Source organism: Colius striatus, chromosome 5 (genome assembly GCF_028858725.1).
Source record: "Colius striatus isolate bColStr4 chromosome 5, bColStr4.1.hap1, whole genome shotgun sequence".
Taxonomy (NCBI): Eukaryota; Metazoa; Chordata; class Aves; order Coliiformes; family Coliidae; genus Colius; species Colius striatus.
In genome coordinates, this window is record NC_084763.1 from 1,012,193 (window position 1) to 1,038,486 (window position 26,294).

The window sequence follows — 26,294 nt, forward strand, 5'->3', positions numbered from 1 at the left end:
GTCTTTCTCACCATGTAACGTTGGTGCTTCAGAGAACAAGAGCACAGGAGTGATCACACAAATGAACTAGGTCAGCTGCACCTAGCTCCCTCTCACACACTCTTGAGTGCTGCCAGCTGGAAACTGGGGCCACGTTGTGCCACAGCAACTGCAGAGCAGTGCTGTAGTGTGTAACGAAGTGTTCGTTCTCAGCCTGGCTTTAGAGGTGCTCTAAAGCAGCGTGAGAGCAGCCACACAGAGCATCTAGGTGGTACTTTGGACAGGTAATTAATGTATTTCACCTGCATATTGAGTTTTAGCCTGTGTTGCATAAGGTTGACTTCGCAAGTGTAGGAGGGAAGTGTGTTCTCTTCAGCAACCCGTATGCTGCACTGGAAAAGCATCTGCAGCCTTCTCCAGGGATACTATCAACAACAATGCTACTGATGTGTAATGTTTTGCCTTCTCATCTTTCTGTACGCATGGATAAAATATAAAGTAAGGCAGTTTGATAATATGCTAACCAGAGAAACCAATGTTGCTCTCATGGTGGATCCAGAAGCGGGTTTCCAAAGGCACAAATGTCAGGGGTGCCTAAACCCCACTGACATTTCACTCGTGGCACAGTTGGAAATCTGCAGCTTTGAATTACAAAAGACCAGAATCAAACCTAAAGGCTTTAATCCTAACACTGTTTTTACACAGCCTACAAAGACATGCAGTTGTTCAAAGAAAACATCTAATTATTATAAACTGTGCTCAGGTCATAAAAATGCACTTGCTCAACTCATAACAGGACGTACTCGAGGCCCCACGTTACTCCACGTGTAGGAGCAGACTTGATAGAGAAACTGGCAAGTGAGGAGGTAAAAGCTTTGAGAACTCCCATATCTTGTATAGCAAGGTTTGAATACCACTGAAGTCCTTTTTGGGTGTTAAGTTACCCTCATTCCACAAAGGTCAGTGGAGGTACAGCTCTATATTCCAGTGTGGCCCTCGAGACTGAAAGGGAAATCTAGTCCAGAGCTTGCAGATGAGCAGAGCTCAGCAGCTTTAGGATTCAGACCTGTGAGTAGCAACAGCAAGCTCTGCAATATAGCACGGTTTTTCCTTATTTTTTTCCAAATGCTTTGAGGATTGACTGATAAAAATGTGTGAAATAAACCATCCAGCTGCTAAGGTGGCTTTGGTGAAAAGGAATAGGTAGTTATCACAGGTACTCATGTGTTATCAGTGCAGGTCCTGGTCCTCCTGTGGGCTTTTGTTCATAGGCACCATGGATGCAAACAGGTTACAGACAGAGGTACTGACAGCATATCTAACACCCCCCCAAAAACAGCCATGCAGAAACCCCCCAACCCAGCTCTTAGATTGCAATTGTGTGCTAGCATTGCCTCAGCCCCAGAACACCCATCGCTGGGGCTGCCGGAGCTGAGAGCAGCCGTGGGGTCAGCCTGCACCTCGGTGTGTGCTGCAGATGAAGCGTGTGCACGCATCGAGGAGGAAGAGCTGGAGCTGGGTTTGGGGGGTGAGAGGGGTGGCAGGACCCTTCCCTCCCAGTGGAACACACGTGCCCTGCGGTGCACTCGGCAGCCGTGTCCTGGCACCCCGTGCACACGGCTACACACATCTCGGGAGGAACAGAGAGGAAGAAAGAAGGCTTAGGAACTGACCTGCTTTTCATTTTCATCCTCCAGCCTCAGCCTGTCCTCAATGCAGTTCCTGGCCTGAAGGAATGCCTTCCTCTGAGCCCTTTCTGTCAAAATCCTGACGAAGACCCCATACAAGTTCACGCTGACAAAAAGGATCGCGTTGGCCACAAGCTGTAAGGAAGGAAGCAAGCACAACATGTAAGCACAAACACAGAATGTCACATTCCCACTCAGCATTTCTTTTCCCTAAAAAGTCAGAAAAAAAAGGAAGAAGAGCAGCATTGTTAAAAACTCTGCCTTGCTGGCCGTGGCACTGGGACCTCGTCCCACAACCCAAGTGCTGTGAAGCACGAGGCCGGGCAAACTGCATTGCATAACACGGAGCTCTGCATCTGCCACAGTTCATTTCTCTCTGCTGAGCTGCAGCTTATCACTTCCATTCAGCACTGGCTCTTTCATCGCCCATCTAATGAGAGCAGAACCTTCAGTATTTGTTCAATTGTGAGATGTCCAGAAGACTGAAATTAGTTTCCTGAGCCTTTGTACAGTGGGGATATTACTGTCCCTTTTCTTTCTACAGTGGAGAAGCGAGGCACTGACAAGATCTGTGACTCCTCAGTACCCCAAAGCTTTCATATTGTGCAGGTGGCACTTGGAAAACCTGCTTCTCTTGCCATAGCTCTACCTTTAACAACCATACTGTATCCTCCTGAGAAACCACCCAAAACATCGCTGCTGCCATCCTGCTGCAGCCCTCTCAGGAGGTGCTGAGTGCTTTCGGTGAACTACTTTGGAATGACTTCTATCAATAGTGCTTTGATGAAGGGCACAGAAATGACCCAATTGCCCTTCTGGGGATATTTTTAATGCTTTCACAATATGTGATAGAGTTAGTTAACTAACCTAAATAACTCCACAGCAGTTTCTGCACAACCTCTCCATCTAAGACCAGCCTGTCCATGCTCATTTCTGATGGCTGCAGCCTGTCTTCTGATGGTAAACTCTGCAACGCAGCGCAGCGTTTGTTTGGAAAGGAGGCAGCAAGGCCTGTTTACCCAATGCCTTTTCAGTGTCTTACTCCAGTTGCTACCACAGCATCATGGTAAGGGCTCATGGGACTCATACATTCAGAAACATCAGAAATCAGCTGGCACAAAAGTTGGTCACGTCCGGGTATGGTAAGAGCAAAGGATGACATTACAGCACGTAACTCAATTCACCTTATATTGCATTTAATATACAATTAATAGTTATTTCTTAATTCCAGGCTATACATTCCAAGCCAGCACACCCCTACTGTTGCATGATCTGCTTGTGTGTACTGCAGAGGAGACCACTGCCCTTGTTTGCGCTGCTCAGCAGGTCCTGCTACGTCAGCAACACAACCACGGTTAGGACAAAACGAAACCCTTGAGGTGGCTGTAGGGAACACTCACTAACAGGGCTAGGGCTGAGGGCTTGGATTCAGCCCATATGGTAAGGAAAGACTCAAAAGGATGCCCAGAGACTCCCTGTTGATCTTGGGAATGTTCCCATCCCTGTAACTTTTACCTTTGTACCTGGTATTAGTTAATAGGACGTCAACAAGGACTTCCCTGCACACATTCTCACCAGTGCAAAATCAAGAGAGATGCTGTGATAATAAAGGCAACTTTCCCTGGCATTAGTGTTTTCCTCCTCCTCAGATACCCAAAAAGAAAGTTATCTTGCAATAGATAACTGGTGAAGAAGAGAGGCATTACAGCTTCCTCCTGAGAACTGCCGAATCTGGGTGCAGGTGGCAGCAGTCAGATGAACTTCAGCCTGGGGATCCCATACACCGGTTACAGGCCACCCTTCAAAGATGCTAATACAGATGGTAAAAGTCTGAAGGTGAAAAGCTGTACATGAGCCCATTATCTCATGATACAGGCTGAGCATAAACAGTCTGTAACGCCTATCCTGCTTCATTCTGGCTCATCACAGAATACTGTCGGAGGTGTATCAGTGTTCAGCACAAGCTAAAGCCCCCTAAAATGAAATTACTGCAGAAATTCCAGTAGGATTCTATTTTTAGAGACACGGATGTGGCTGCAGTCACCTTAACTCTGCATTTTATCACGCTCGAGTGTAGTGACAACAGTGTACTTTAAAGCTAATTCTTAGAAGGGCGGTGGAGTAAAAATAGAAAGGATTTGTAAAGGCTGTATTCAAAGGCAGCAGAGATGGCTCACAGAACAGTCAAGAGAGCTACAGACCCCTGCCTGTACACAAAACAGCTGTTAGCAACACAGAGGGGAAACTAATGCAGTCTTCATAAGCTGATATCAGAGTGGCCCAAGATACAAACAGTTACTTCTAGAGAGAATATCAAAAAGAGTCAACTCGGTTTCTGGTCTTCAACTGTCAGCAGTAAAACCCCATCTATTTTAACAAAGTGCCAGCTGTTCTGGGGCTATCATTGTGCCTTGGCCTGAGCAACGGGGATCACCTGGGCTGGGGGTAACCAGTGGGGGGTTCCTGCAATAACGCAGCCACTTTCAGGCTCAGCGGGGCAAGTCATTTTCCAGCACACTTTGAACAGTTTAAGATAAAACAGAGGCTTAGCTGTCTGCTCTGGCCTGCAGGGAATCAGGCAAAGTGATAAAGCAAGTAAAAGATTCATAGATTTCCAAATGTGAGAGAAGAAAGTAGGGCAGCTTGTCTCCTGAGGTAAGAGTTCCTTCCCTCCACAACCCGCTTCCTCTTCATTACTATTTCTCTCCAATGGCACACTGCACGTGTCTCTCTCTAGGTTTCTCAAACCCATGCCACCTCCTAGTGCCTTTCATTTTAGTATGTAAATATGTACCTCTACCTATACACACACACAGCCACACGTAACTTACACACTTTGTGCCATAAGTCCAGGGAAGAGTGAGAGATTTGCTGTTAAAATTAAGGATCCTCAAGTCACCCCGAACTGCCAAAACAGCAAGGAAATCATTCCAAATAATTCCCACGTTGTTTCATCACAATAGTTCCTAGACATTCAGTAGCTATACTGCTGCTCAGTAGCAGACTGCTCTCCAGGTGTCAGCACCTCCTGTTTACAGAACCATGAGAAGGCGCCTCATGCAACACACAGTGGGTCAACGACATTTTTATGCTGCAGCCTCTTTCAAATCATGTTGTTCTGTCATTCCATGGCAAGGTTACTTGTCAGCCAGAATACTAAAAATAAAAGAGGAGGGGGATTGGGGTCATGAAGGCATTTAAAAACATTATTTCTTCAAGTTATCACTGTCACTGAATCCTGCCATGTGTGTTCTGTCTGTCTGCTGCACCTCAGTACCAGCATCCTGAGCGTCACCCTTCCTTGTGGGCTGCCCAGGCAGTGAAGAGGGACGCCAGCTCCAGCAGGTATTGCAACCCCATTTCTGCCTCTCCTGGTCATTTGTCCATTGACTTCCTTGGGTCTTAAGCTAGTTTCAAGTGGGGAACTCAAACTGTTCACCACGCAACCACGGAGTGAGCAAGAAGCGTTTACGATGCACGTGCATTCACAGGGCACGAGGATTGCAATTAAATATCTCCTGTTTTCTCCCTAGGGCTGTCTCCAACTTCTGAAGCATCCCTTGGGTTTAGCTGAGAGACTCTTTGAAGAGTCTCTTGAAACTTTTCTCTCTGTTCCAGAAAGGATTTACTCTCCACTTCTTTTCCCTTCAAAGCAAGAATCCCCATGTGTGCATTCAGGCATGCACCTGCTCTCATTCTTCTACATGTTATTTCCCTTTGGAGACAATTCTGCTTACTCAGCAGATTAACTCTACTATCAGGTAGCTGCAAGTAGATGGTTCACACCTAAGTCTGGTTTCCATTGTGGAGGAGCTTTCTGTTTGTCTGACCAAACTGCTGTTTCACCAAGGCGTGAGTCACTTCTGGGCTGCTCAAAGACTTTTTATCACAAAGTGCCATTCATATGGACGGGTACTGAACTGCCCAGCTGAAGTAGGCTAAAGGAGAAATAGAAATTACCAGAACAAAAGTTCTCCCCCAGAACTTCATTATGCTTTTTCAAAGCCAGCCTTGAGGTGTGAATGGGACCTGGAAGGGGTTTCATAGTTACCTGCTCCCGGGACTGTAACTTATTGGCTACTATCAATATTGCATTTACTCTCAGCAGCATGAGTTCTCTGCCATGAAGAAAGGCAGAGTGGAAGGCACAGGGAATATGGCCAGTATTTCCAGGTGAGGGCTGCAATCTGCAGAAAAGACAAGACTGATGTGGTTCTTGTACATCTTGTAAGCCTGGTGAGACAGGAGCTGTGGAGGGCGCTTGAACTCTAGTCCCGGTTTTCTCTTTTAATTGACTTTCACTGCGAGACACCTCTGTGCCACTGCTGTTGCTGCTATGCAGGCACTGGACATCCACTCATTCTGTCAGGTACTTTGAGTTACAATAAAGGAAGGCATTGCTGTAAAACAGGAATGCCTGTTGTGAGGCAGGCCTCTAAGAAACGAGTCATGAACAGTTTACCAAAAGGAGTCAGTGCTTCCACCACCAAAAGTGTTGAAGAGCGAGGCGAGACTGTGCTGTCCATGAAAACTGCTGGGAAAGTCAACAGGACCTTTCACAAGTTTGAACAAAAACAGTTTCCCTCTTTTCTGCTATGGAAAAGGTTACCATTAGAGCAGTGCTTTACTTACAGCGCAGGACTGCATAAAGGAGAATGCACAACTGCCTCTTGAACCTGGCATGGCTTTGTTTAGTAATTCACTTTGCAAGCTTCTCAGAGCACTTCATTACCACATCTGCTGAAGTGGCACATCGCAGGAGCACAGAGCTTCTCCCTAGTTATGGCCTGTGTCCCAAACATCACACCCTGCCACAACTGAAGACAGCCAAACAATTTTTCCCCAGATTAAACAAACGTGCTCCCCTTTTGAATAAACATCCCTCTCTTATTTATGTTATGTTTTGTTCTAACTGGTTTATTGCAAGGACTAAGAAAACACTGTTCTGTTGTGCTGTTCTCCCTGGTTTCTGTCTTCATCCGTGCTCCTCCTCAACCTACAGCACACTCTAAGAGGGGATTAATCACTAGTTACTTACTTCAGTGATAACGTTGAACGAGAGCAAGTGTCCCTGCTCTGGAAAAGGCAGCAGCACTGGGGTGTCCAAAACTAGCATATAAAGGACTGGATGGAAAGCACTGCAAGCAGCATCCAGGCTGAAACACCTTTAAACCTAACTTCTCAATTACTTCAAACCATTCCAGATAATGAATGAATTAACTGAACCTGTATTTTTGGGGGGTGAAAAGATGTGTCCTAAACACATTCCAGGATTCCATTAGACATGGGTGGTGCAAGCAGAACAGTAAAGCTTGAAACGTGTCAAGCACAGTGCTGGGCTGCTCCTAATCAAGAATTCAGAAGTTCACTGGGCTCTTGCACTTCAGAAATTCAAAGAAGGAGTAAGAAAATGCCCTGATTAGTGCCCAAACACAGCCTGTTTCCATACATCATGAGTGTGTACTGATACACATGTGTGAGATGGTTCTTGACAGTGTCTGAACAACAGGAATAGCTTCTCTTGGTTTCATATTTGTGTCCATGAAGCCCAGCTGAGGTTAGTGTCAGTCATCTTTCCATACATCAAACCAGACCTTACAGAGAGATAAGTGGAGGTAGCTTTCACCTCCCCAAAGCCTGCAGAAGTGCTGGGGCTATACCAGGCACAAGTGAGTCATATCTGAAGAATATGTGAAGCAAAAATCATCTGCCAGTGATCCACACTAACCAGTCACAAAAGTGTGCACACAAGAACTGGTACACAAAAGAACTGGCCAGTCTCCACAGCTTTTCACTATATGAGAGGCTGCAAATGCCTCTCAGGTGAGATATGAGAGATACCCTGTCTCACCTGTAGCTTTCTCTTGCTGCTCTGTTACAGTCCTGCTCTCCAGAGCGTGCAACAGGTTCACAGCAGAACGTGTATCTTTAAATATGATAATATGGTCTTAGTCAATTCCATCTGTGGAAAGCTGACACAAGGTTCCCGAGTTAGTATGTGTCAGTCAGGTATAATCACAGGCATCTCGCAGATGAGAACACACACGTGGGTTAAATGCAAGCAGCTGTCCACACAGGACCCTCTAACGAACTCATCATTAGGAAATGGTGCTGAAATGCATTGCTTCAGATCCTGCATAGCGAATTCGAGTCATTTTTGCTGACCCAAGCAGTGTCAGGTCCACATTTTCCATACCAAGCACAGCACCTCATATTTATTTCATGCCACTAAAAAAAGTTTGCCCCTGAAATGTCACAAAGTGTACAGAAGTCTTCTAGCAAGTCACCTGCAGATGAAACCAAACGACTAGAACTGTGAGGCCTCGGCTCTCACTCCCTGCTCAAACACTGGTCCTTCTCCAGATGAATGAAGGCAGCACGGGAGGGGAAGAGCACACGCAGTGCTGCCCTGGCTGCCCGCGCAGCGCCAAGCGAAACGGTGATGGCACTGGGACTGATCGCCCTTTCTGTTGGGAGGGTTGCCCGCCACACCTGACAAACATCCTCTTGGATCTCTCGTCTCTTTTTAATCCCCCTCCCCATGCAGATATTTGAAGCAGTTGGTGAATGATGTCACTTCTGGTCAAATGTCCTGAAAAGATGAAAGCGTTTGCCTGGAGGAAACGATATTCTATTACACGGAGCCCGTTTACTTTTCTCCCATTGTGCTCTACAACTTGCAAGAGCTGCCTCTGCAGATAATAAGATTTCTCCTCTGCAGGGTCATTTAAGCTAGGGTATCTTCTGTCAGTGCTGGCACTTGAGAGCTCTAATACTGTCAAAGTTGCAAAGGAGCAATTTAAGAGATAGAGAATGCTATCTACCCATTTTCTTGTTCAACTTGGAAAATGATTTTTTGCAAAGAGAAAGCAGCTGTAGAGTGTGTCACTAAGCAACTGATCCAAAAAGGAAACGACGGCAGATTTAAAAGTATTTCTGGTCACATTTGCACTAGAGAGACTTGCTAGGGAAACGAGATACACCTCAGTTTGGTGATTCTGTTTAACAACCGAACCCATCAGCCAAAGACATTGTACAGATTTAGGAGCAAAGGACCAAACTCTACTCATTTTCAGTTAGTGACCATAAGAATCAAGTTTGTTGCTAGAACCTTAAGAGCATGCTGAAGATGCTGAGAGTGCTAAAAAACGGAGGCACGATTCCACAGTTGGGAATGTGGGTAGTGTTCCAAACTGATTCATACAAACCCCACTGCTGGATCAGGACCTTAGAAAGAACGGCATGCCAATTTTGTGAGCAACAGGATGCCTTTAAAGACATATCGTGAGAGCACATGACTAATAACTAATACCTTGGGCTGTGCCATCCTGTCGTGTGTAGGCTTTCTGGTTCTGCTTTAATGTAACATCATTAGAATGCAATCAAAAAAGTCACAGTATTGTGAATGGCAAGCATTTAAAACCACTGACCTGAACTGCAGCAATAAATCAGAGTATCAAATGACAGACGTGGGGGGAGTGCAGGAGAGAGGACATAAATCAAGTGTGGCTTTGGAGGAGGGGGAGGAACAAATGGGGTAAAGGGAAAACAAAAATAAGCAAGGAGGAAAACAGTGATAAAAAGTGGAAGTAAAACACGCCTACTCTGTGCAGAAGAGTGAGAGAACAATAAAGGGGCTACAACGACAGATGTCATGTCAAATCTGGAGGAGCCTTGAAGCCTGTGCTATTTTTTTTCCCATGGCATATTTTGTTCTGCCTCATTAGGGAGGAGTTTGAGGGTTTTTTACCTGAAGGGAAGAGACAAGAGGTAAGGATGAAGGACTGCTACTCTCTGAACTGCGAGTGAGGTGCTTTCCTGGGATTTTTTGTTTGATCCTATAGCTAGCACAATATTCACAAACTCATTCCAACTTTCATTTAAACAATAAAAGTCTTCCTTCCCACAAATTGTCTGGTGGGTCTATTTTCTGCTTTGGATGTCTTGTCAGTTCTGGTTAAGTCTGTCCATCAAATTAAGAATGTGCAACATTAAGAGAGATGGTGCTATTTCCACGTACGTACGATGGGAGACGGCAAACAGCAGGACTTTATGCCCTGGAAAACACAGGAGTGGGATTTCACTGACTTACTGAGAATTCTGAAAACTGCAGAGGAAAACAAAATACATCAGTAATTTCTTGCTCTGCTTCAAAACAAATGAGACAGAGGAGACAATATGTTAAGCCCCAAAGCAAGCTGTTCCCTGGTAGAAAAATGGTAGGAGTCAATTGCAACTACTGTAATATGTCACATCATGTCATCTTACATCTTACTTAATGGTAGACAAATTCCCTCTTAAGGGTTGTGCTGACTACAATCCTTTTTTGCACAAAGAAATGAAGAAATAACAAGTATGGATTAGGACGTGTGCTCTTCAGTGCTGCTGCAGCTGTGCTTTCTGCTGGAGCAGGAGGAGTAAGTTGGAAGACTCATGATAAAGATGGCACAGGTACAGGAGAAGATGGCACCTACGTCACAGAGGGATTAAATTACGCTCAGGAGGAGTTGGCTTCACTGTTGGTGGGATTACACACTTTTTTGTCTGTTTCTGATGTGGAGACAGCAATAATAAAATACAAACACCTTTCATGTCAAACTTCTCTTGGCCAGGTTCTGATGCGCTGCTGCCCCAAATGCTCTGACAAGGTGCCCACGTCACCTGCTCACAAACCCATTCGTAAGAAATCCTAATGCACACAGATTCTTTAGGGATAGTTCTTCTGTCTTCAGAACTAAGTATCAGTGATCTGTTCCTAACTCCCTCCATGAAGCAATCTGAAATACTTCTTAAAAGAACACGGCGTCAAGCAGTGCATTGTGGGGTACTTGGAAGGCGAGGTGGTAGCAGAAAGTCAGTGAAGAAAGACCCTTAAAAAACACAGAGAGTCAAATCAGTCATCTTGAACAGGATGAATTGTTTTGCAAGTGGGGTGAGCTTCATGGAAATAACAAACAGACCAACTCAAAACTAAGAGCTGGGGAGTTTTGGCAAGGTGGAAGATGACACAGTTCAAGAACACACATCTCTTTCAGGTGAAGTAACAAAAGAGTACTTAAGACTAAGGACAGCTGGAGGGAGAAACAACAAAGAGCAGCTTGAATCAGTCAAGCCCCATGTGAACAGAGTGCAGAAAGTAGGTAGTCAGAGTAAATGGGTGTGTGCTTATTTGCCAACAGAGTGGGGGGAGCTGGGATGAATTAAAACCGAACACTACATGAGAAATATCTCATTGGAAGGATATTAGAAAGAAAACAGTCAGTAGGAAACTTTATTTCCAAGGTGCAAACTACGTGGAGAAAAAACAAGAGTGCTATTGTACATTAAAGCACCTGTATGCAGCAGCACGAGCAGCTGAGCACGTTACAATACCTGGAATGGGATGGATACCATTTGATACTCAGGTATGAAAAGCGTATTAATAGGGCAAAGGGAAAGAGGGAGTATGGTTTACTCGGGAACAGCTCTGAGAGGCCGCCGCTGCGGAACACAGGCTACAGGGAGGTTTCTGCCATTGCCATGGAGGCTCAGTAACCGTTATGCCAGTGCATGGGGCTGAGGCAAAGTTTTAGGCATCATACATGACTGCCTCCTGAAGCAGCTGAACCGAGAACTAACAGCAGGAGAGGCACTCCTGAACGCTTTCCTGACCTCTTGCTTAAGCATGTAACCATCAAAGCACAAACATAAAGTACTTTGAGATGCCATTACAGGGGAAAAAGAAACAAAAGGGAAAACCTCACACAACAAACAGCAAATCTACACTAGGATAGGAGCACAAATGAGTCTATGATTCTATGATATGAAATATCCTATGATTCTATGAATAAGTAGTTATTTACATGGCACAGATCAGGGAATTTCTCTTGGATTGAATTCTCACTCAGAGGTTCTAAAACAAATCCTCAGATGAGGGGGTGAGATTGCCAGGGCCAGGCCACATCCTGCTAGTCACTCCTACAAAACTTTGGGGTGACATTACTGAACTGTGGGTTTCACACTGGCCAAAGTGGTCAGGAAAAGAGCAGAGCCAGGGAAAAGCGATGCCAGTGCTCTCAGAGGAGAGGCATGTCTGCGAATGGGAAGCCTGTCTCAGCAGGCATTCTTCACTTGAAAATGAATCTGATCTAACAGGAGCACCAGGCACCACAGGAGCACTACTTCTGTCCTCTCCACCGACTCCCAGCAGTATTTTTCAGTAAGCCTGAACACCGGCTAAAACACTGGTAAGAGACCAAACCCGCGGCGTTCATTCAAAGTTCTGGCAGCTTTGGAGACGCAGCCCTGCTCTTTACACTGAGCCAGAACCACTGCCCCAGCACTGTTGTTTTTTACTACCTCCAAAACCCCAAATGCACGCTCTGTAACCAGTGGGACTGAGTTGTGCCAGCACTCATGTCACATAGCCCGCTTCACCTGTGAAAGTCAGGGTGCCTGCACGCTGTCTGGCTTCCACGTGCTCACCTAAAGACTTGGTTACGGCAGCAGCTGTGTGCCTGCTGCCAGCCTAGCCACGTGTCTCTAACATTTCGACGTTTGTTTGCAGCTCTGTGTTGTGTGCTGCTGCATTTGCTGGATTGCCTGGCTTTGGCATGTCAAAAAACTCATTGCTTTAAAACAGGCAGAGTTTCACGTTGATCAAAGGGACTGTTTTTGTGGTCAGAATTAACTGAGCGCGAGAGCTGAGGCAAGGACTGAGATTAAAGTTCTTGGAAGAACTCTGAGTAACTTTATACATCTGTGTTTGTGTTAGGATTACATATGTGGTGTATAGTTCTACCCTCAGAGAGCCGTGCTGACAGGGACACTGAGACGTTTTTCCAGTGTAAGGCACTGAGTAATTAGTTCAGTGCAGGAAATACACCAAGTAATTACATTTTTGCCTGCCTAAATTACCCCTGTAGCTTCAGTCCATTATAGGAATCTGCCAGCTGTTAAGCAGCTACTGTGTTTGACCTCAAGCAGCAGCTTCTCAGCAATGCACTAGGCAAAACAATTCCTCTCGGGCCTGTAAAGTCTCCCCGTGCTCTCCAATGGAGGACACGATGCAAAACTCCGATGTTATCACCCGTACAAGTGCACGATTAGTGAAACCGATCTGCTGCTGTCTGCAGCAACACAGCATTACGCACCAACAGCTCGGTGTGTGAGAGCTCGCCCCTGCCGATCTTGCAGCTCCTGGCAGGCAACACCACTGCTCCTGGAGCTGCCTTTTTTCTTACCAAGCAGTGCAGGCAGGATACGGCGTAGCACTTTGAGTAATCAAGACGCTAAGAGGAGGATACAAGTATAACCGCATCGCTAATTCGATCTAGCAACGCAGCTTTATTGGCAAAAGACAGTTTAACAAGTCAGTTTATTTAGGGAGCTAGATGTCTTTGCACAGTCCAAACAAAGCCAGTCATCTACCACCCTGCAAAGGCACATGTCCTAAAGCCGACTGGTGCTTGCACATCTCCTGAGCACAGCAGTGCTGCAAAGACACGACCATCTCCGCTCCAGAAACTTTGCTCACAGCAGTGCAGCCACTGCCTGAGAGACCCGAAACCCTCTCTGAGGGTTCCTGGTGCAACGCCGTGCCATTCTGCTGCTGGTTCCCGTGCTAGGATGGATTCTGTAAGCTCTGCACTACGCGCTCATTCGTGCTTCTACTCACGCATCAAATGAGGAGTGTGGGGCAGGGGACACCAAGGCAGCTTGAGACACTGCCCCGATGCTGCGCTCCCTTCTGCTGCTCTTGTTCCCATCCTGTGCCAGCAGCCAGATATTTAACAGGCTCTGGGAACTCCCCTGGCCAAGGAATAACCCACTTTAAACAAATAATCTTATTTGTCAGAACTGTGCCCCCGAGACAAACATGTCTTTCAACAGTGAGCAACAGGAGACACCCCACTGCACAGAAACGTGTGAACGGAGCAAGGAAATGGACTCATGAAACCTTGGCCCTGGCTATTTCAGGGGCAGGCTGGTAACAATTGTGCCCATGCTGACTTTGGAGATGCACAGCTCATCTGAGTGAGTTACAGCACCAAAAGAACCTAGAAAAGGACTTCAAACATCGAGCTTATTTAACAGCACAGTACAACAGCGGGAGATGGACGCAATGTTCTTTGCTAAGCCTCAGCTCTCTCAAAAGCACCCACTTCAGGAGAATAGTTCAGGCTGTCTTGGATCAATTGTGAACCTACATTCTGAACCTGACTCTGGTTTCTTAGAGATCTGGTCCCCCAGCCACACAGCTCTCATCCACGCCGCCCATGCAGGAGGAGGTACAGTGGGTAAATACCTCCAGCGTCCAGAGACAGCGAAGGACCAGGCACGGTGACTGCAGACTGGCACTACGCTGGGAAGGTTTGGGACACCCTGCCCTGGAACCACGCTCTGAGACCTGCTAACGGTTCTCCTTTTAAAGGTCCTAAATATGCTGCAAAAGGGCTCACTACATAGACAAAGAACAGTTTGAATCCGAGGCGCAGTCTGAAGGTGCCAGGGGCTACAGCAGAAAGCTGTGGGAAATTGCACAGAATTGCAGTACAAGAAGAAACTGAGGAGTGCTCCCTCAAAAAAAGGAAAAAGCAGCTTCAGGGAAGAAAGCTCACGGAAAAGATGTTATGTTTTCAATCTGCTGGGGGATTTTTGTTTGTTTTGTGGGCTTTTTTTTTAATCCCCAGCTGAAAGCAGAGGGAATTTCATTACTGGATTACAAGACAGAATATGGTTGGGCCCAAGGCTGAAATGAAGCCACCAGGTGATATTTTTTTCATAAAGACTAAATATTTCATTCCATTATTGTAAATGATGCACACACAAAGTGCCATTCTAAGGAAAGTGGGCCACACTGCAATAGTTATGATCACGTTTACAGGGTCAGTGGGAAAAAACAGTAGAGTTGTGCACATTACAGACTTCAAGTATTTGAAAGCTCCAGAGACAACCATCAGGTCTGCACTCATGGAGCCTCACGTCATGAAGCTGAAGAGACAGTTTGTGTCCGCGCCCTAAGCACAGACAGGCAGAGAAGCAGCAAAGAGCCTCCACACCTTTAAGGCCTAAAACCAAATACTGCATTAGCAAGTGCTCATGTTGAGAAACCCAACCAGGGAACCAAACTCGACAAACCGACCAGTCTGATGCAGATGGTGAAAATGGTATTGGTAGCAGCCAGCTGGGAAGTAAGGCGAGTCACTGTCTGGGACTATCAGACCCGAACAGAAGACTGGGGGATGAACCAGACCCAAGCAGAAGATGCACCAGGTAACTGCAGTACCTAGCGAACAGATGCCCACCCACCAGAGAGATCACGTGGAGAGTTCAGAAGGGAAGCAGCCGAACCCACAGTTCCCAGATGGAATAGTTCTCCACAAAAGATCAAAGCTCAAAGCCCGTGTTTCCAGTGGTTGCTGAAGGTCACGAGTATCGTGCAGCATTTTGATAAGATTTCCTTTATTTAAATAAGCACCCCAGGAGCGGAGCACAAATATCAAATGTCTTCTGCAAAGACATGTCATACAGTTCTGATTCAGCAGCACTGAACCCAACTGCTGCACCAACCCACCTCTTTCTACACCTCTGGCCTTCCCTGTCAAACAAGTTTGCTCTGGAAATTTTAACCCTGCAGCGTCACTCTGGCAAACCTGGTGAGGAACTCAGATGTGCTGTGAGACAGAGCCTTGCTTGGAAACACCAGAGCAAGCTCATGTCAAGCCCAGCAGCTGTGGCACTGAAGCTACTGCACAAGCTATTATTTCATCACGTGCAGCTAGAAGCAGTCAGTGGGGCCTATGGTGAAATACGACTAGGGGTACATGCAAGGACTTTGTATTTCTGCCTGGATCCAAAACACGATTATGCGTGTGACTGCTGGGACGCGACGGGACAGATTCTGCACCCTGCCTTCCAACAAGGATGCAGGCATCACAGCACTGGTGACAAAGCCAACTGAATGGATCTAGCAGCTCAAGAGATAGATCATCCCCATTGTTTTTCTCTGCTTCACAGCCAGCTCCACAGTTCTGCTTGAGTGAGACAAACAAACTGCACCAAGCCAGCAGTGGGACAGACTGAACCAGAGCCAGGCAGAGCACTCTCCGGGCTCTCACAAGCCACCGCTGGGAAAAGCAACATGCTACAGCTGTACAATAGTGAAGCTGGAAGAATAACCCGGGGGGAAATCCCAGCTTTGGTTTCCCAGTGTTTGGTGCAGTCAGCCTGATGTTTTTGCTGTGGAGATATTTTATGTATACACACAAATACAGGAAAGAATCCTGAAACTCCACTGTGAGACACTACGTGACAAAGGACCAAGACCAGACCCAGAAATAGATCAAGGAGAAAGAAATGAGGCTAGCCCTGTAACCCCGTCAAGGGATTCGAAATGGCACAGTAGGAAATCCATGGGAGAGCAAATCCCTTTCATGCCATAGTTATCCCTTGTTACATCGCTGGTTTGGGCTCTCTCCTTTCAAGCTGCAAAGGCCTAGATATTTCTCCTCCGCAGCAATTGGAAGTTTGCCTGGGTGTAGCGTGATAATTAATAATTCTGAGTTATCTAAAATGCAAATGAGCCTGCCAGATATGTTCCATTAATGATCCTTTCAAAGTTGGAACGGCATTTTCTGTAAAATTATTTCCTCACAAATGTAGGTCAGCGGCTCCTTTCCACCGATCAGACAACTGGGATGTCGTAACCCACTTACAGGGGTTCACATTTACACTTCTTTCCAAAATCACTCACTGCAAAATGACTTGTGGATGTAAAAATACACCTGTGTGCCATCCGTGTACGTTTCAGCTATGTGTATGTAACATCTACACATTCATGTTCCTAATTCCAATCCAGCATGCCTGGTAAAAGTCATCCCAAATATGATCATGAAATCAAAACACGGCAAACGCAAAATATGGAGCAATAGCCCTTGATTGCTTCTAACTACAAACCCGCCCAAATTTTTCATGCTGCCCTGCCATATTGCCCACTCTGACTTCATGAGGCCAATACTCCACAGTTCTGCAGGCAAACAGGAGATGCCGAAGCTCTGATGCAGTTCCCTACAGAACACCCCTACAGACACACGTGAGTGTCTGAGTGTACATCGTGCCTCTCCACTCCTGCAAATGAATCTCATCTTCCTGGAAACACACATGCAAACCTCCCACCTCCCTGATGTGGACACTAGTAATTATTAGAAAGGATCTAAATGTTTACAACAGGGATTTAACATTTTTCATCAACACGCTTCTTTATTAAGTATTAATAAGAAACCAGGTGGATCTAGGGCAGTGCTCGCCAAAGTAGAACCAGAAGTGAAATGAATTTAGCTTCCAAGCAGTTCTGCTTTAAGCATTTACCCAAAAATTCACCAAGTGACGGTCATTCTTTACTACTAGATAGGCATTCTTTACTATTAGATTCCCTTGTAGATCACAGTGCACGGTTTCCTCACAGCCTGATGTGATTTGAGGGCCTGAATTAACTGCACTGAAAGATCATCCCACTCTGATGTAAAGGGGAACAGAGAGAAAAAAACACGGGTGTGGAAAGCAGCTTCCCAGATGTGCCATCAGCAGCACAGGCAGCAGTACAATGTCTAGGAAAAGGCTCCACTGAGAGCACCACTGAAGGTGCCCCAGGCACTAGGCACAGGGAGGCAAGCACAGAATTCTAAGTGCGTAACAGCCCATAAAATAAGAGTTTAGTTGATAACTAAACATACTATATTCTTGACCATAACATCAGTGAAAACAACTGTGATATCAAAGTCTAGATATCTAGAGGGTAGCTACACTGACACACAGAGAGGGCAGAGAGATTCCCCTTCTGCACGAGGCGAGTGAAGTGCTCCCTCGGCTGTGAGGCTCACTTCATCCCAAGCAGAAGAGCAGCAGGGTGCTGCAGTTCTCCTTGAATGCAGTGGCTCTCTGGAAGCTTCCTTACACCACTCCCTGTCTGAGCTCATCTTCAACTCTCTGCTACAGCCCTTTTACACTCTACCTGGCCTCACTTTCTGCTGCCTAAATCTGCATTTCTGACAAGCAGCTGTGATCACTCCTCAAGCCATGAGGAGAATCTCTTCTCCTGGAACAGATACACGTGCAGCACACCCTTCAACAGGACCAGAAGAGCTCCTTCTGGAAGCTTTTCAGCAAACAGGACGGTTCCTTACCTCCCCTGCCATCAGCTGCCTCCCCAGTGTACGTACACATACCTGAAGGCAACACAGATGCATTACTGACACGATTACTATTGTAGCATGCTATCCTGCTTCAGTGCCTTAGCGTTGGCTGTTTACTCTCCAGCACAATAAGACATCAGTTTGGGAGGGGGCAGGGATGATCCTCCTGTTTTGCTGTGACACGCCACTCAGTTCCACAGAATCCCGAAGCACATCTTTGCTGGGGGGTTTCTGTACGTTATTAAATGTCGTTTTCTGGGCAAAAGCGCTCAAGAGGTATTGGAAAAAGGACAGTGGGAGGGTTTTGGGGGTTGATTTGCCTGTCTAATCGAGCTGTGCTCGACTCTCCCTTCCCCTTTCAGTTGTGTGTGTGGCGTTCATTCTCACAGGGGGCACTGACACGAGGGCTGGTGATACATACTGTGGCAGTCAAAAGGGAAGCGATTTAGCAACAGCCTCTATTTTAGGATAACCTACATGCCCTGCTGTCTCTCCTGTAGCACGGCTTAAGAACCCTTCAACCCTTTCAGGGCTACACAGGCCACAATGCTGCTTTGAAGGGGAGCCAAAGAACATTCTAACAATATTTCATATTCATTTCCTAAAGGGAAGGCATCCTCTCACCAGTTTCACTTACCCAGACCTCCAGTCCCCAAAGACCTGTCAGACTTCTTAGCATGAACACGCAGCATGTGCTTCTCACATGCCCTGCCTGCAGTGATGGCTAATGCTCTGGAAATCCCTGGCCCTGATGCTGTGTTCTTGTGCTCGTCAGCATGATTAAGAGCAAAAACCTAAGCTGTGTAGTTGCAACCACATGATAGCCCAGCCATGATCCCTCCTGGTAGCACAGGCAGCGCTTATCTCCCTGATGCTGCCTGATCATACCTTTCTTCTCTGTGTATGACCTCATCATGATAAACTGTATTATTCCTGTTACTGAGCATATGGCCACGAGAAGAGTCTTAAAATGCCTCTTTTAAAACATGTCCAGAGTTGTAACTCAATTATGGTAAATGCATTCTGGGGTTACTTGATAAATAGTTACGGTCACACACAGAACCAACACAGCAACAACCGTCACGGGGAAGACATTCGGCTTCTGTGAGCTACAGCGGGAATAAAGTTCAACTCTTCAGTGCCGAATGTATAAATAACCCCTCTTCTCCTGTTTGGACAGGCTCTCACACTGAATCAACTCGGCTTTTACTGCCAGTGCCTGAGCAAACAGTGGCCCCACGGCCCCGGTACCGCTCCAGGCTGCGCTTCTGACGGCCCCTTCGGTACCAGCGGTTCCAGTCTCGACCTTTGAAACACAACGTCTAATAATTAACGAAGGCCAATCCCAGAGCGACTGGCTGTGCGGGGAGCAGGAGGCCTTCACGGGCACCTTTAGGGGTTACCAGCCCGTGCTGCCCCCTCGAGATGCCCACGGGGGCTGCAAGTGTGGCTCAGGCAGCCCCGCAGCAGCAGCTCAGTCCCCAAGCTGTGACAGCCTCTCACACCCTCCCCGTGCCAAACGAGAGCTCAGGTTTGTACAGTTCTTTGTGCATCTCTTTATCCAGCCTCAAGTAGTAATGCCCAGAGCTGGAGGCTTAATTCTACGGAGAGCACAGGGAGTTGCACAACTGGGTACCTCTTGGATGTTTTGACCCAAATGGATCTCATTAATACCTACAAGGATTTAAAAGGTGATGTCAAGAGGAGGGGGTGACACTTTTTCTGTTGTCTCCTGTGACAGCAAAAGGGGTAATGGACAAAAGCACAAAAAGTTCCACTTTAACCCAAGGAGCAAGTCCTTTGGTGCTGAGGTGAGGGAGCCCTGGCCCAGGCTGCCCAGGGAGGTTTCCAACCCCAGCTGGACACGTTCCTGTGCCCCCTGAGCCAGGGGAACCTGCTTGAGCAGGGCTGGGGCTGCAGCAGCTCTGCAGGGCCCTTCCAACCCTCACCTGCCTGTGACTGTGAAATTGAATCCAACAGCTATGACACTTTCAGCACAAATCCTGAAAGGTGCTCAAGGAAGTACTGGCACAGCTGGAGCATTATTGTCACCCAGCTTCTGCAGCACAAGCCATCCATGGGTATCCACCTCCGGCACAAGCTGGAAGCCTGAGGTCTTCCGTCATGGGCCAGAGAGTTGGCTCTCCTGCAGAGGAAAGGCATTTCAAGCCATTTCTCAGAGCTTAACCAGCTTAGCTTTGCTGTGCCCAGGAAACAGGGACACTTTGAACCATTTCTCTGTGTCTTCATTTGTACTTCACAGCTTGTACATGTCCCTCTTGATGTGGAGCCTGACAAATGGCAAGTGATTCCTCAGTCAACATTCACCCAACTAAGCCCTGCTTGTGAAAAATCAGCGTTTTCCTGCCTATTCCTAGCGCTGGCTTCCACGTGAATCACAGCTTCCACCAGTGTCCAGGGTTTCCAAGGTGTTTGCTAGTAACAGCTTGGCTGTGGAGAAATAACTACGAGGCAGCTGAAAGCAGTTGACCACAGGTTCATCACTTCTACTTAGGTGCTTAATTATCTCTAAAATCAGCCTAGGGGCTCTGAGACAGAAATACTTGTGAGGATCTGTACCTCATAGCTCAAGTCTCATTGAATATATGGATAGTGTTCAGCATACAATATAGTCACCACTATTTCTAAGGGATATTTAGACTTCAGAACAGTGACTACAGGATACCTTTATGAATTTATGATTAAATGTCTTTACACTTACTGACCAGTTTGGTGATATGACCTGAGAAGGTCACTGCCTCTCTGTGCAAAAAACCCTAAGAGTTTGTTTCAAGTCTCAGAAGTTAAAATGCTCTAATCGATGAAAGGCTACAGGCAGCTAGAAAAGGAAACCGTGAAATCTGTACTTTCCTTTTCCTCAGGCTTCACTAGTGAAAATTGCCAGTGAAATCAGGCATAGGACATATTCCTTCAGAAGGTCACAGGCTCTAGCCTTGTAGATTCTCTACAGGTTTTCCAGTGTGCTAATCTTGTGTTAATGGTCATGTGAGCAGTCTGCATGAACAGAGTGAAACCAGCATTTGTATCTGAGGGAAGAAAATGAGGAAAATGAAGAGTGTTCATTTTCTTTCTCTCATCACCTGAGAGAGAAATTGTGAGTGAAAGAGATAAACATGGAAAGACAGAAAGAGGGAATCTAAAAGGGAAGGAAAGAAAGCAAGAAAGAAAAAGAATGAAAGAAAAAAAAGTGGAAAAACATGAAAAGAAGAAAGAGAAGAAAAAACGGATGGTCAGACAGAGGAAAAAGCAGGACATGATGGAACCTCTAAATGTATGTGAACTAACTTCACTGGAGACAGATGTCTCCACAAATAAGCACAAGTTCTCATCTCACTTGAAATTAGTTAAAAAATGGAGTAACTCTTTAAAATGTACTAAATTGAGCATACATAATTAAAACAATCTTCTAATCTAGGTCATTGTTTTCTGTGGTACTCGGATATGCATGAACACATTTGGTGCAGAAGTCAGGAAGACTTATGCAAATATAGCTGAGGACAAGATCTGCTTCACTTTCCAAAATTACTCTGCCTAAAACACCTCTTGGGTTGCACAAGCAAACTGATATCGGCACAGTATTTACCACGTTCTCTAAACCTCAACAAGACTAATCACACTGCAAATGCATTACCCAAAGCACAATTAGACAGTCACTCAAATCACTTCTTGGCATCCTTGTTTTGGACTTGACATTTAATCTATTGACAAGTCATTTGAGTCCAGTCATGTCAATTAATTAGCTGCTCGTATACTAGATTGATGGCCCCCCATAAGAAGGGAAGGGTTTATGTACCCTCGTGCATTAATAGTTGAATAGGACATACATTAGCCAAGCTTATAATGCTGTAATCACATGGACCAGTTCAGTCCAGAAGCAGAGCAAGAGGAATTTGATACAGAGAAATGGTGCTGGCCACTGCAAGTGATTATAGTGTTCAAGGAGGACATCAGCATACGAGTGCACACGGGGCTTCTGCAACCAGATCAATGACACCATCACTTTATCACATGGAAAGTGTTAAAGCCAACAGCAAAGTACACATCTTTTTTCATAGGTACAACTCAAATACACTTGGTCAAGCAAAATAATCACCCCTTCCACAACTGAACTGCAGTAAAAGCCTCACCTGAGAACAGTCATCTTCCAACAGACAGAGCACCCTGCACTGAGAGAGGGCTGGGTGGCAGAGGAAGGATGCTGCTGCAGCACACGAAGGGATCTGACAGCTTGCTTATATCACACTTGCCGTATCTACAGCCCAACCCTCACCTCCCAGTGCAGCTGTACAACACATTTTCATGCCTCGCTCTCAAACAGCCCAGACCTGTATTAGGAAGGTGAAAATGATTTAAAAATCAACATGCTTAAATATAAAAAGATCTTCCAGCAGACAGACTAGTGCTGCTGCTTGAGAGCACAGTGTTTATGAAACAGCAGGCCCTTTAGTTGCCCTGGAAACTATATTTGTAAAGGGCCACAATTTATATTGTCCTGGAGGCTTTTAACATTTGCATCCAAGAGTCAGAAGATGAGGACTGTCAGTGAGTATTTATTCACCAAAAAAAGAGCAAGCTGCGCTTTCAGAAGGTTGAGTGGTGTACGTTTTTTTCCCCTGGCTGATGATAAATGATCTTTCGAGAAATAAACCAAAGAAACCTCACGAAGTTGTAGTTTTGTGATGTGTTTATGGAAAGTCAAGAGCAAGACACTCAGGATGTTCCGCTCACTGGTCAGAGTTACACAGAGAACTTCCAACCAAACAGAAGGCAAAGAAAATAAATAGCAGGAATGGCAATGGTTTCAATTCTGTCAGCATCTTCTGTTTACTGCTGTTCAGTATGACCCTGAGGTTGCATTCAGAAACCTCCATCAGATTAGGATGTACCCTAAGGAGACCTCCTTAGGAAAAGCATAAAGTTAAGCAGGCAGGAAACCTTGAATTTAGTTCAAATACTTCACTGACAACAGGCTCTCGATTTTATGAGCAGGGAGAGCTGCATTTTCTTCAAAGAACTCTGAAAAAAAAACCCCAACCCTTCAGCTACCATCAGAGGTTCACAAACGTAAGTTGCACAAACCAGAAAGAGCCAATACACTCCTGTTTGCTGAACTTGCTGAAAAGCAGCCTATGGAGGAGCCTTGATGCTGCCACTGCAGTCACTGAATGAACTGCTTATGCCAGGGTGAAGCAGAATGGTCAGAGACGCACCTTTGGGCTTGCTCCTCATTTCAGCATCAACTGCTACTCTTAGAAAGCGTAAGGAGTGGAAAATGCACCACGATTCGTTCCTGTTTTGAGGGTCTTGTGTAGCCAGAGTTGAGGACAATATGCAGAAATTTATATCTATGGCCTGTGTCATAAAGGAATTCAGAAAAGATATCAAAAAGGAGACCTTCCCCGTGTCATTGAGACGCTTAGAGACAAGCGGAGGGGAAACCTCGGAGAGGTCTGTTTGTGCAAGAACGAGGAAAAGAAACAGACAGAATGAGGAATTAAGAGTCCTCTGACTCATTTCCTCTGGGAGGGAAAAACTGAATGAGGAAAGAGAAAAAATAGAAAATGCAGGATACTTCTTTCACTAACTCTGGGAATAAATCTGCTCTGTCTTTGTGTAGGTGATTGTGTACGTTAGACCAGCATTTGCAATATTCAAATGGATGATTCAAACAGCGAGAAACAAGCACGGTGCAAGCTTCACAGATGAGAGCTGGCAAGAGGAGGGTAACGGTAACGCTTCACAATATTTTATACAACAAAGCCACTTACATTCCTCATTTCATAAACTTTTAATCTCTCCTTTGGCCATGCTGGTATGTTCTGATGAAGTGTGTTGCAACGACGTGTGGTCAAACATAGAGCTACGGGTAGGAGCCTGCAAAGTGCATGGCAAGGTTTCTCTAACCAACACACCTATGAAGCTGCCCCTGGGAACTATCATCAGTAAGCAAGGGGTTACAGGACATCTTGCCTCTTCTTTTTGGTTTGACTAACCACCAACTCCCTCAAGCTTCCTCCCAGCCTGCCCGGGGACATACATCTTGCATCTCTCTCTTTTATGTCATGGAGCAAAAAGCCATGATCCTCTTTCAGGTAAACCAGTGTCTTGGCTCCAAAAAGCCTGTTAATACTTTGCTCTTTAGAAATGCCAAACAGAAATTAAGGTTAGCAGCAGCTAAAGACCATGTCAGTTTTCCAGACTTCACCTTGCTTAGCTTTAGTTTCACACCAGAACTAAAACTCAACGTGCTCTGGCATAACTCCATTCAGCTTTACCTCAGCATTGTACCTGGCATACAGAATTACAATGGGTGGCCATGAGAGTGTACAACTTATGGCTGGTTTCTCCTGAAACGTGATGGAACACTATTCAAAAGCTATTTGCAGCTCCACTTTGCCCGAGAGGGGAAAAAAAACTGAAGTGAAACAATTCTGGCTATTATTGGAAAATAAATAGATGAGCAGATATTCCTGATTGTGTACATTCATGTCATGGCTTTGGGTAAACAAAATCAACTTCCAACTACGTCTTACGCACTTAATAACAAAGCTACTGAGGCAAATACATTGGGAAAAAAAGAGCCTAAGTGGCTCATAAACATGCTCCATTTAACTGTAAGATGAAACTCCTCACTCTTTTATCAACATCCTGCCCCAAGTCATGCAGACCAGAGGAAAGGTTCATCTCAAAGCAATCGAAAGGCAGAAAACATGACAGTATGTCTTAACCCAGAGTCGATGGGAATATTTTGAACTGTTCCTCGGGGCTTTATGATGCTCACGACGAAGCCTTTACTTTATGGGATTCCTTTCCCAGACAACCGTGTCTGGAGTTGGGAGACTCTCAGTCTATTCTCATCGACCTCTGAGTTTGGGAAAATCATCTTGCTTCTCCATCTCTAGTCTTTTTTTTGCCCCTCCTGTTCTTTGCCACGTCTAGCAGAGGACGAAGGATTGCCTGCTATTTGTGCCCTCGCACAGCACGCAGCGAGCTGAGAAGCTAATCGCAGCTGACACCTGTAGGCATTACCATAACATCAACAACAAATAATAACAAGACAAGCTGAATTTCAACCTAGAATTTGATATGTGAGGTTCCAGGGCGAGCCTTTGTTTGCTTTATGTTCCTGCCTTCTCAGCTGCGACAAGGAATCAGTGGTGGGAAGAAGCAGCATCTGAAGCAAGCCACACTGGTGCAAAGAGAGACCGGCTTCAGCATATACAACTGTAGCACTGCATCGTTAATTGTCAGCAAGTGCTCCTTTGTGTTTCCCATGTATTTGCTGGGAGACATCTTTACCTGAGTACATGTAACCACCCAGCGAGACAAATTTAAACACGCTGTGCTCCTCCTCCTGCTCTTGGCTGTGGCTGGGAGCAGCAGTGCTAGGCAGCACACGTTATTACAGGGTAGCATCTTTGCTATCAAACTTAAGGGGCTTTTTTGAGTGCCTGCTTTGTAACTCAGGTATTCAGGACCAAATATAGCCAAAGTAATAGCATAAGATAGAAATGGCCTATTTTGTACACAGAGAAGATAGTTTCTATCCATTCTGGAAGAAATAACATATTCATCTGCTTCCATGCCAACGTGCAAAGACCATCCACTTCCAGTATCAAAATCCCATGCAGTATCTCCTATCCTTGGTACCAAACACAGCTACCTGCTCCAGATCCAATGGGTTCTGTGATTCACTGATTGCATCCACTCTAGTGGTTACAAACATAAAGCTTCTTTATGGACACTGAGGCAATGTTTAGAGCTTTAGGGCATTTAAACAGGGCATTTGGTAGGGATTCTTTAAACAAGTGTTATTTGCTTCCAGACATTTAACAAAGTCAATTCCTTCTTGTGGCATCACTTAACAAACTAGTCCCTTTATACAAGTGGCTTAAGTGGGGATACTTGAATGACTTTTAAAGGGTTTTTGAAACATGAGAAAATGTCTGTTGGTGCCTAACGCTCACTTATGTTTGCAAACTGCTGATAAACATTTGGCACCTGTGCTGAAAGCTGTTCCAGGATTTCTTCAGTGGGTATACTAAAATCAACCCAACCTTTAGCTGTATCACTTGATTCACCTACTTTGCAAACATCCCTATCTAAACTAACACACACGGGATGAGCCACAGACTCAAAAGTGAGGCTGCACTTGCAAAAGATGCCACCAGGGCTGATGCTGTTCCTGCTGAAGCTCACACCACAGTCAACAGAATACAGCTGCTGTTACAACATGAGCACATCAACTGACAGAACAGTAAGAAAAAAAGCCTTTCTGCCATTCTCTTTTTTACACTGGTTACTCACTCCTGCTCTCAGCCCTTTCATGCCAGAGCAGAGGCACATGCGAGGGGACCAGCGACTGCAGCCAGCCAGCAGCCCGTCCTACCACGCTGGTTCTAAGCTGCATGAGCTCCCTGGTCCACTCAGTGCA

General features: G+C 45.8%; 1 protein-coding gene across 3 annotated transcripts in view; it reads right to left on the minus strand.

Moving 5' to 3' along the window:
- The window catches only part of ADCY1 (adenylate cyclase 1), a 119,422-nt gene that overhangs the window by 82,548 nt on the left and 10,580 nt on the right, over positions 1–26,294 (minus strand). For all 3 annotated transcript variants that reach the window (XM_061996650.1, XM_061996649.1, XM_061996648.1), the window contains exon 2: positions 1,653–1,802. In XM_061996650.1, coding sequence (XP_061852634.1) covers positions 1,653–1,802 — 150 coding nt within the window. The remainder of the gene's footprint in view (positions 1–1,652; positions 1,803–26,294) is intronic.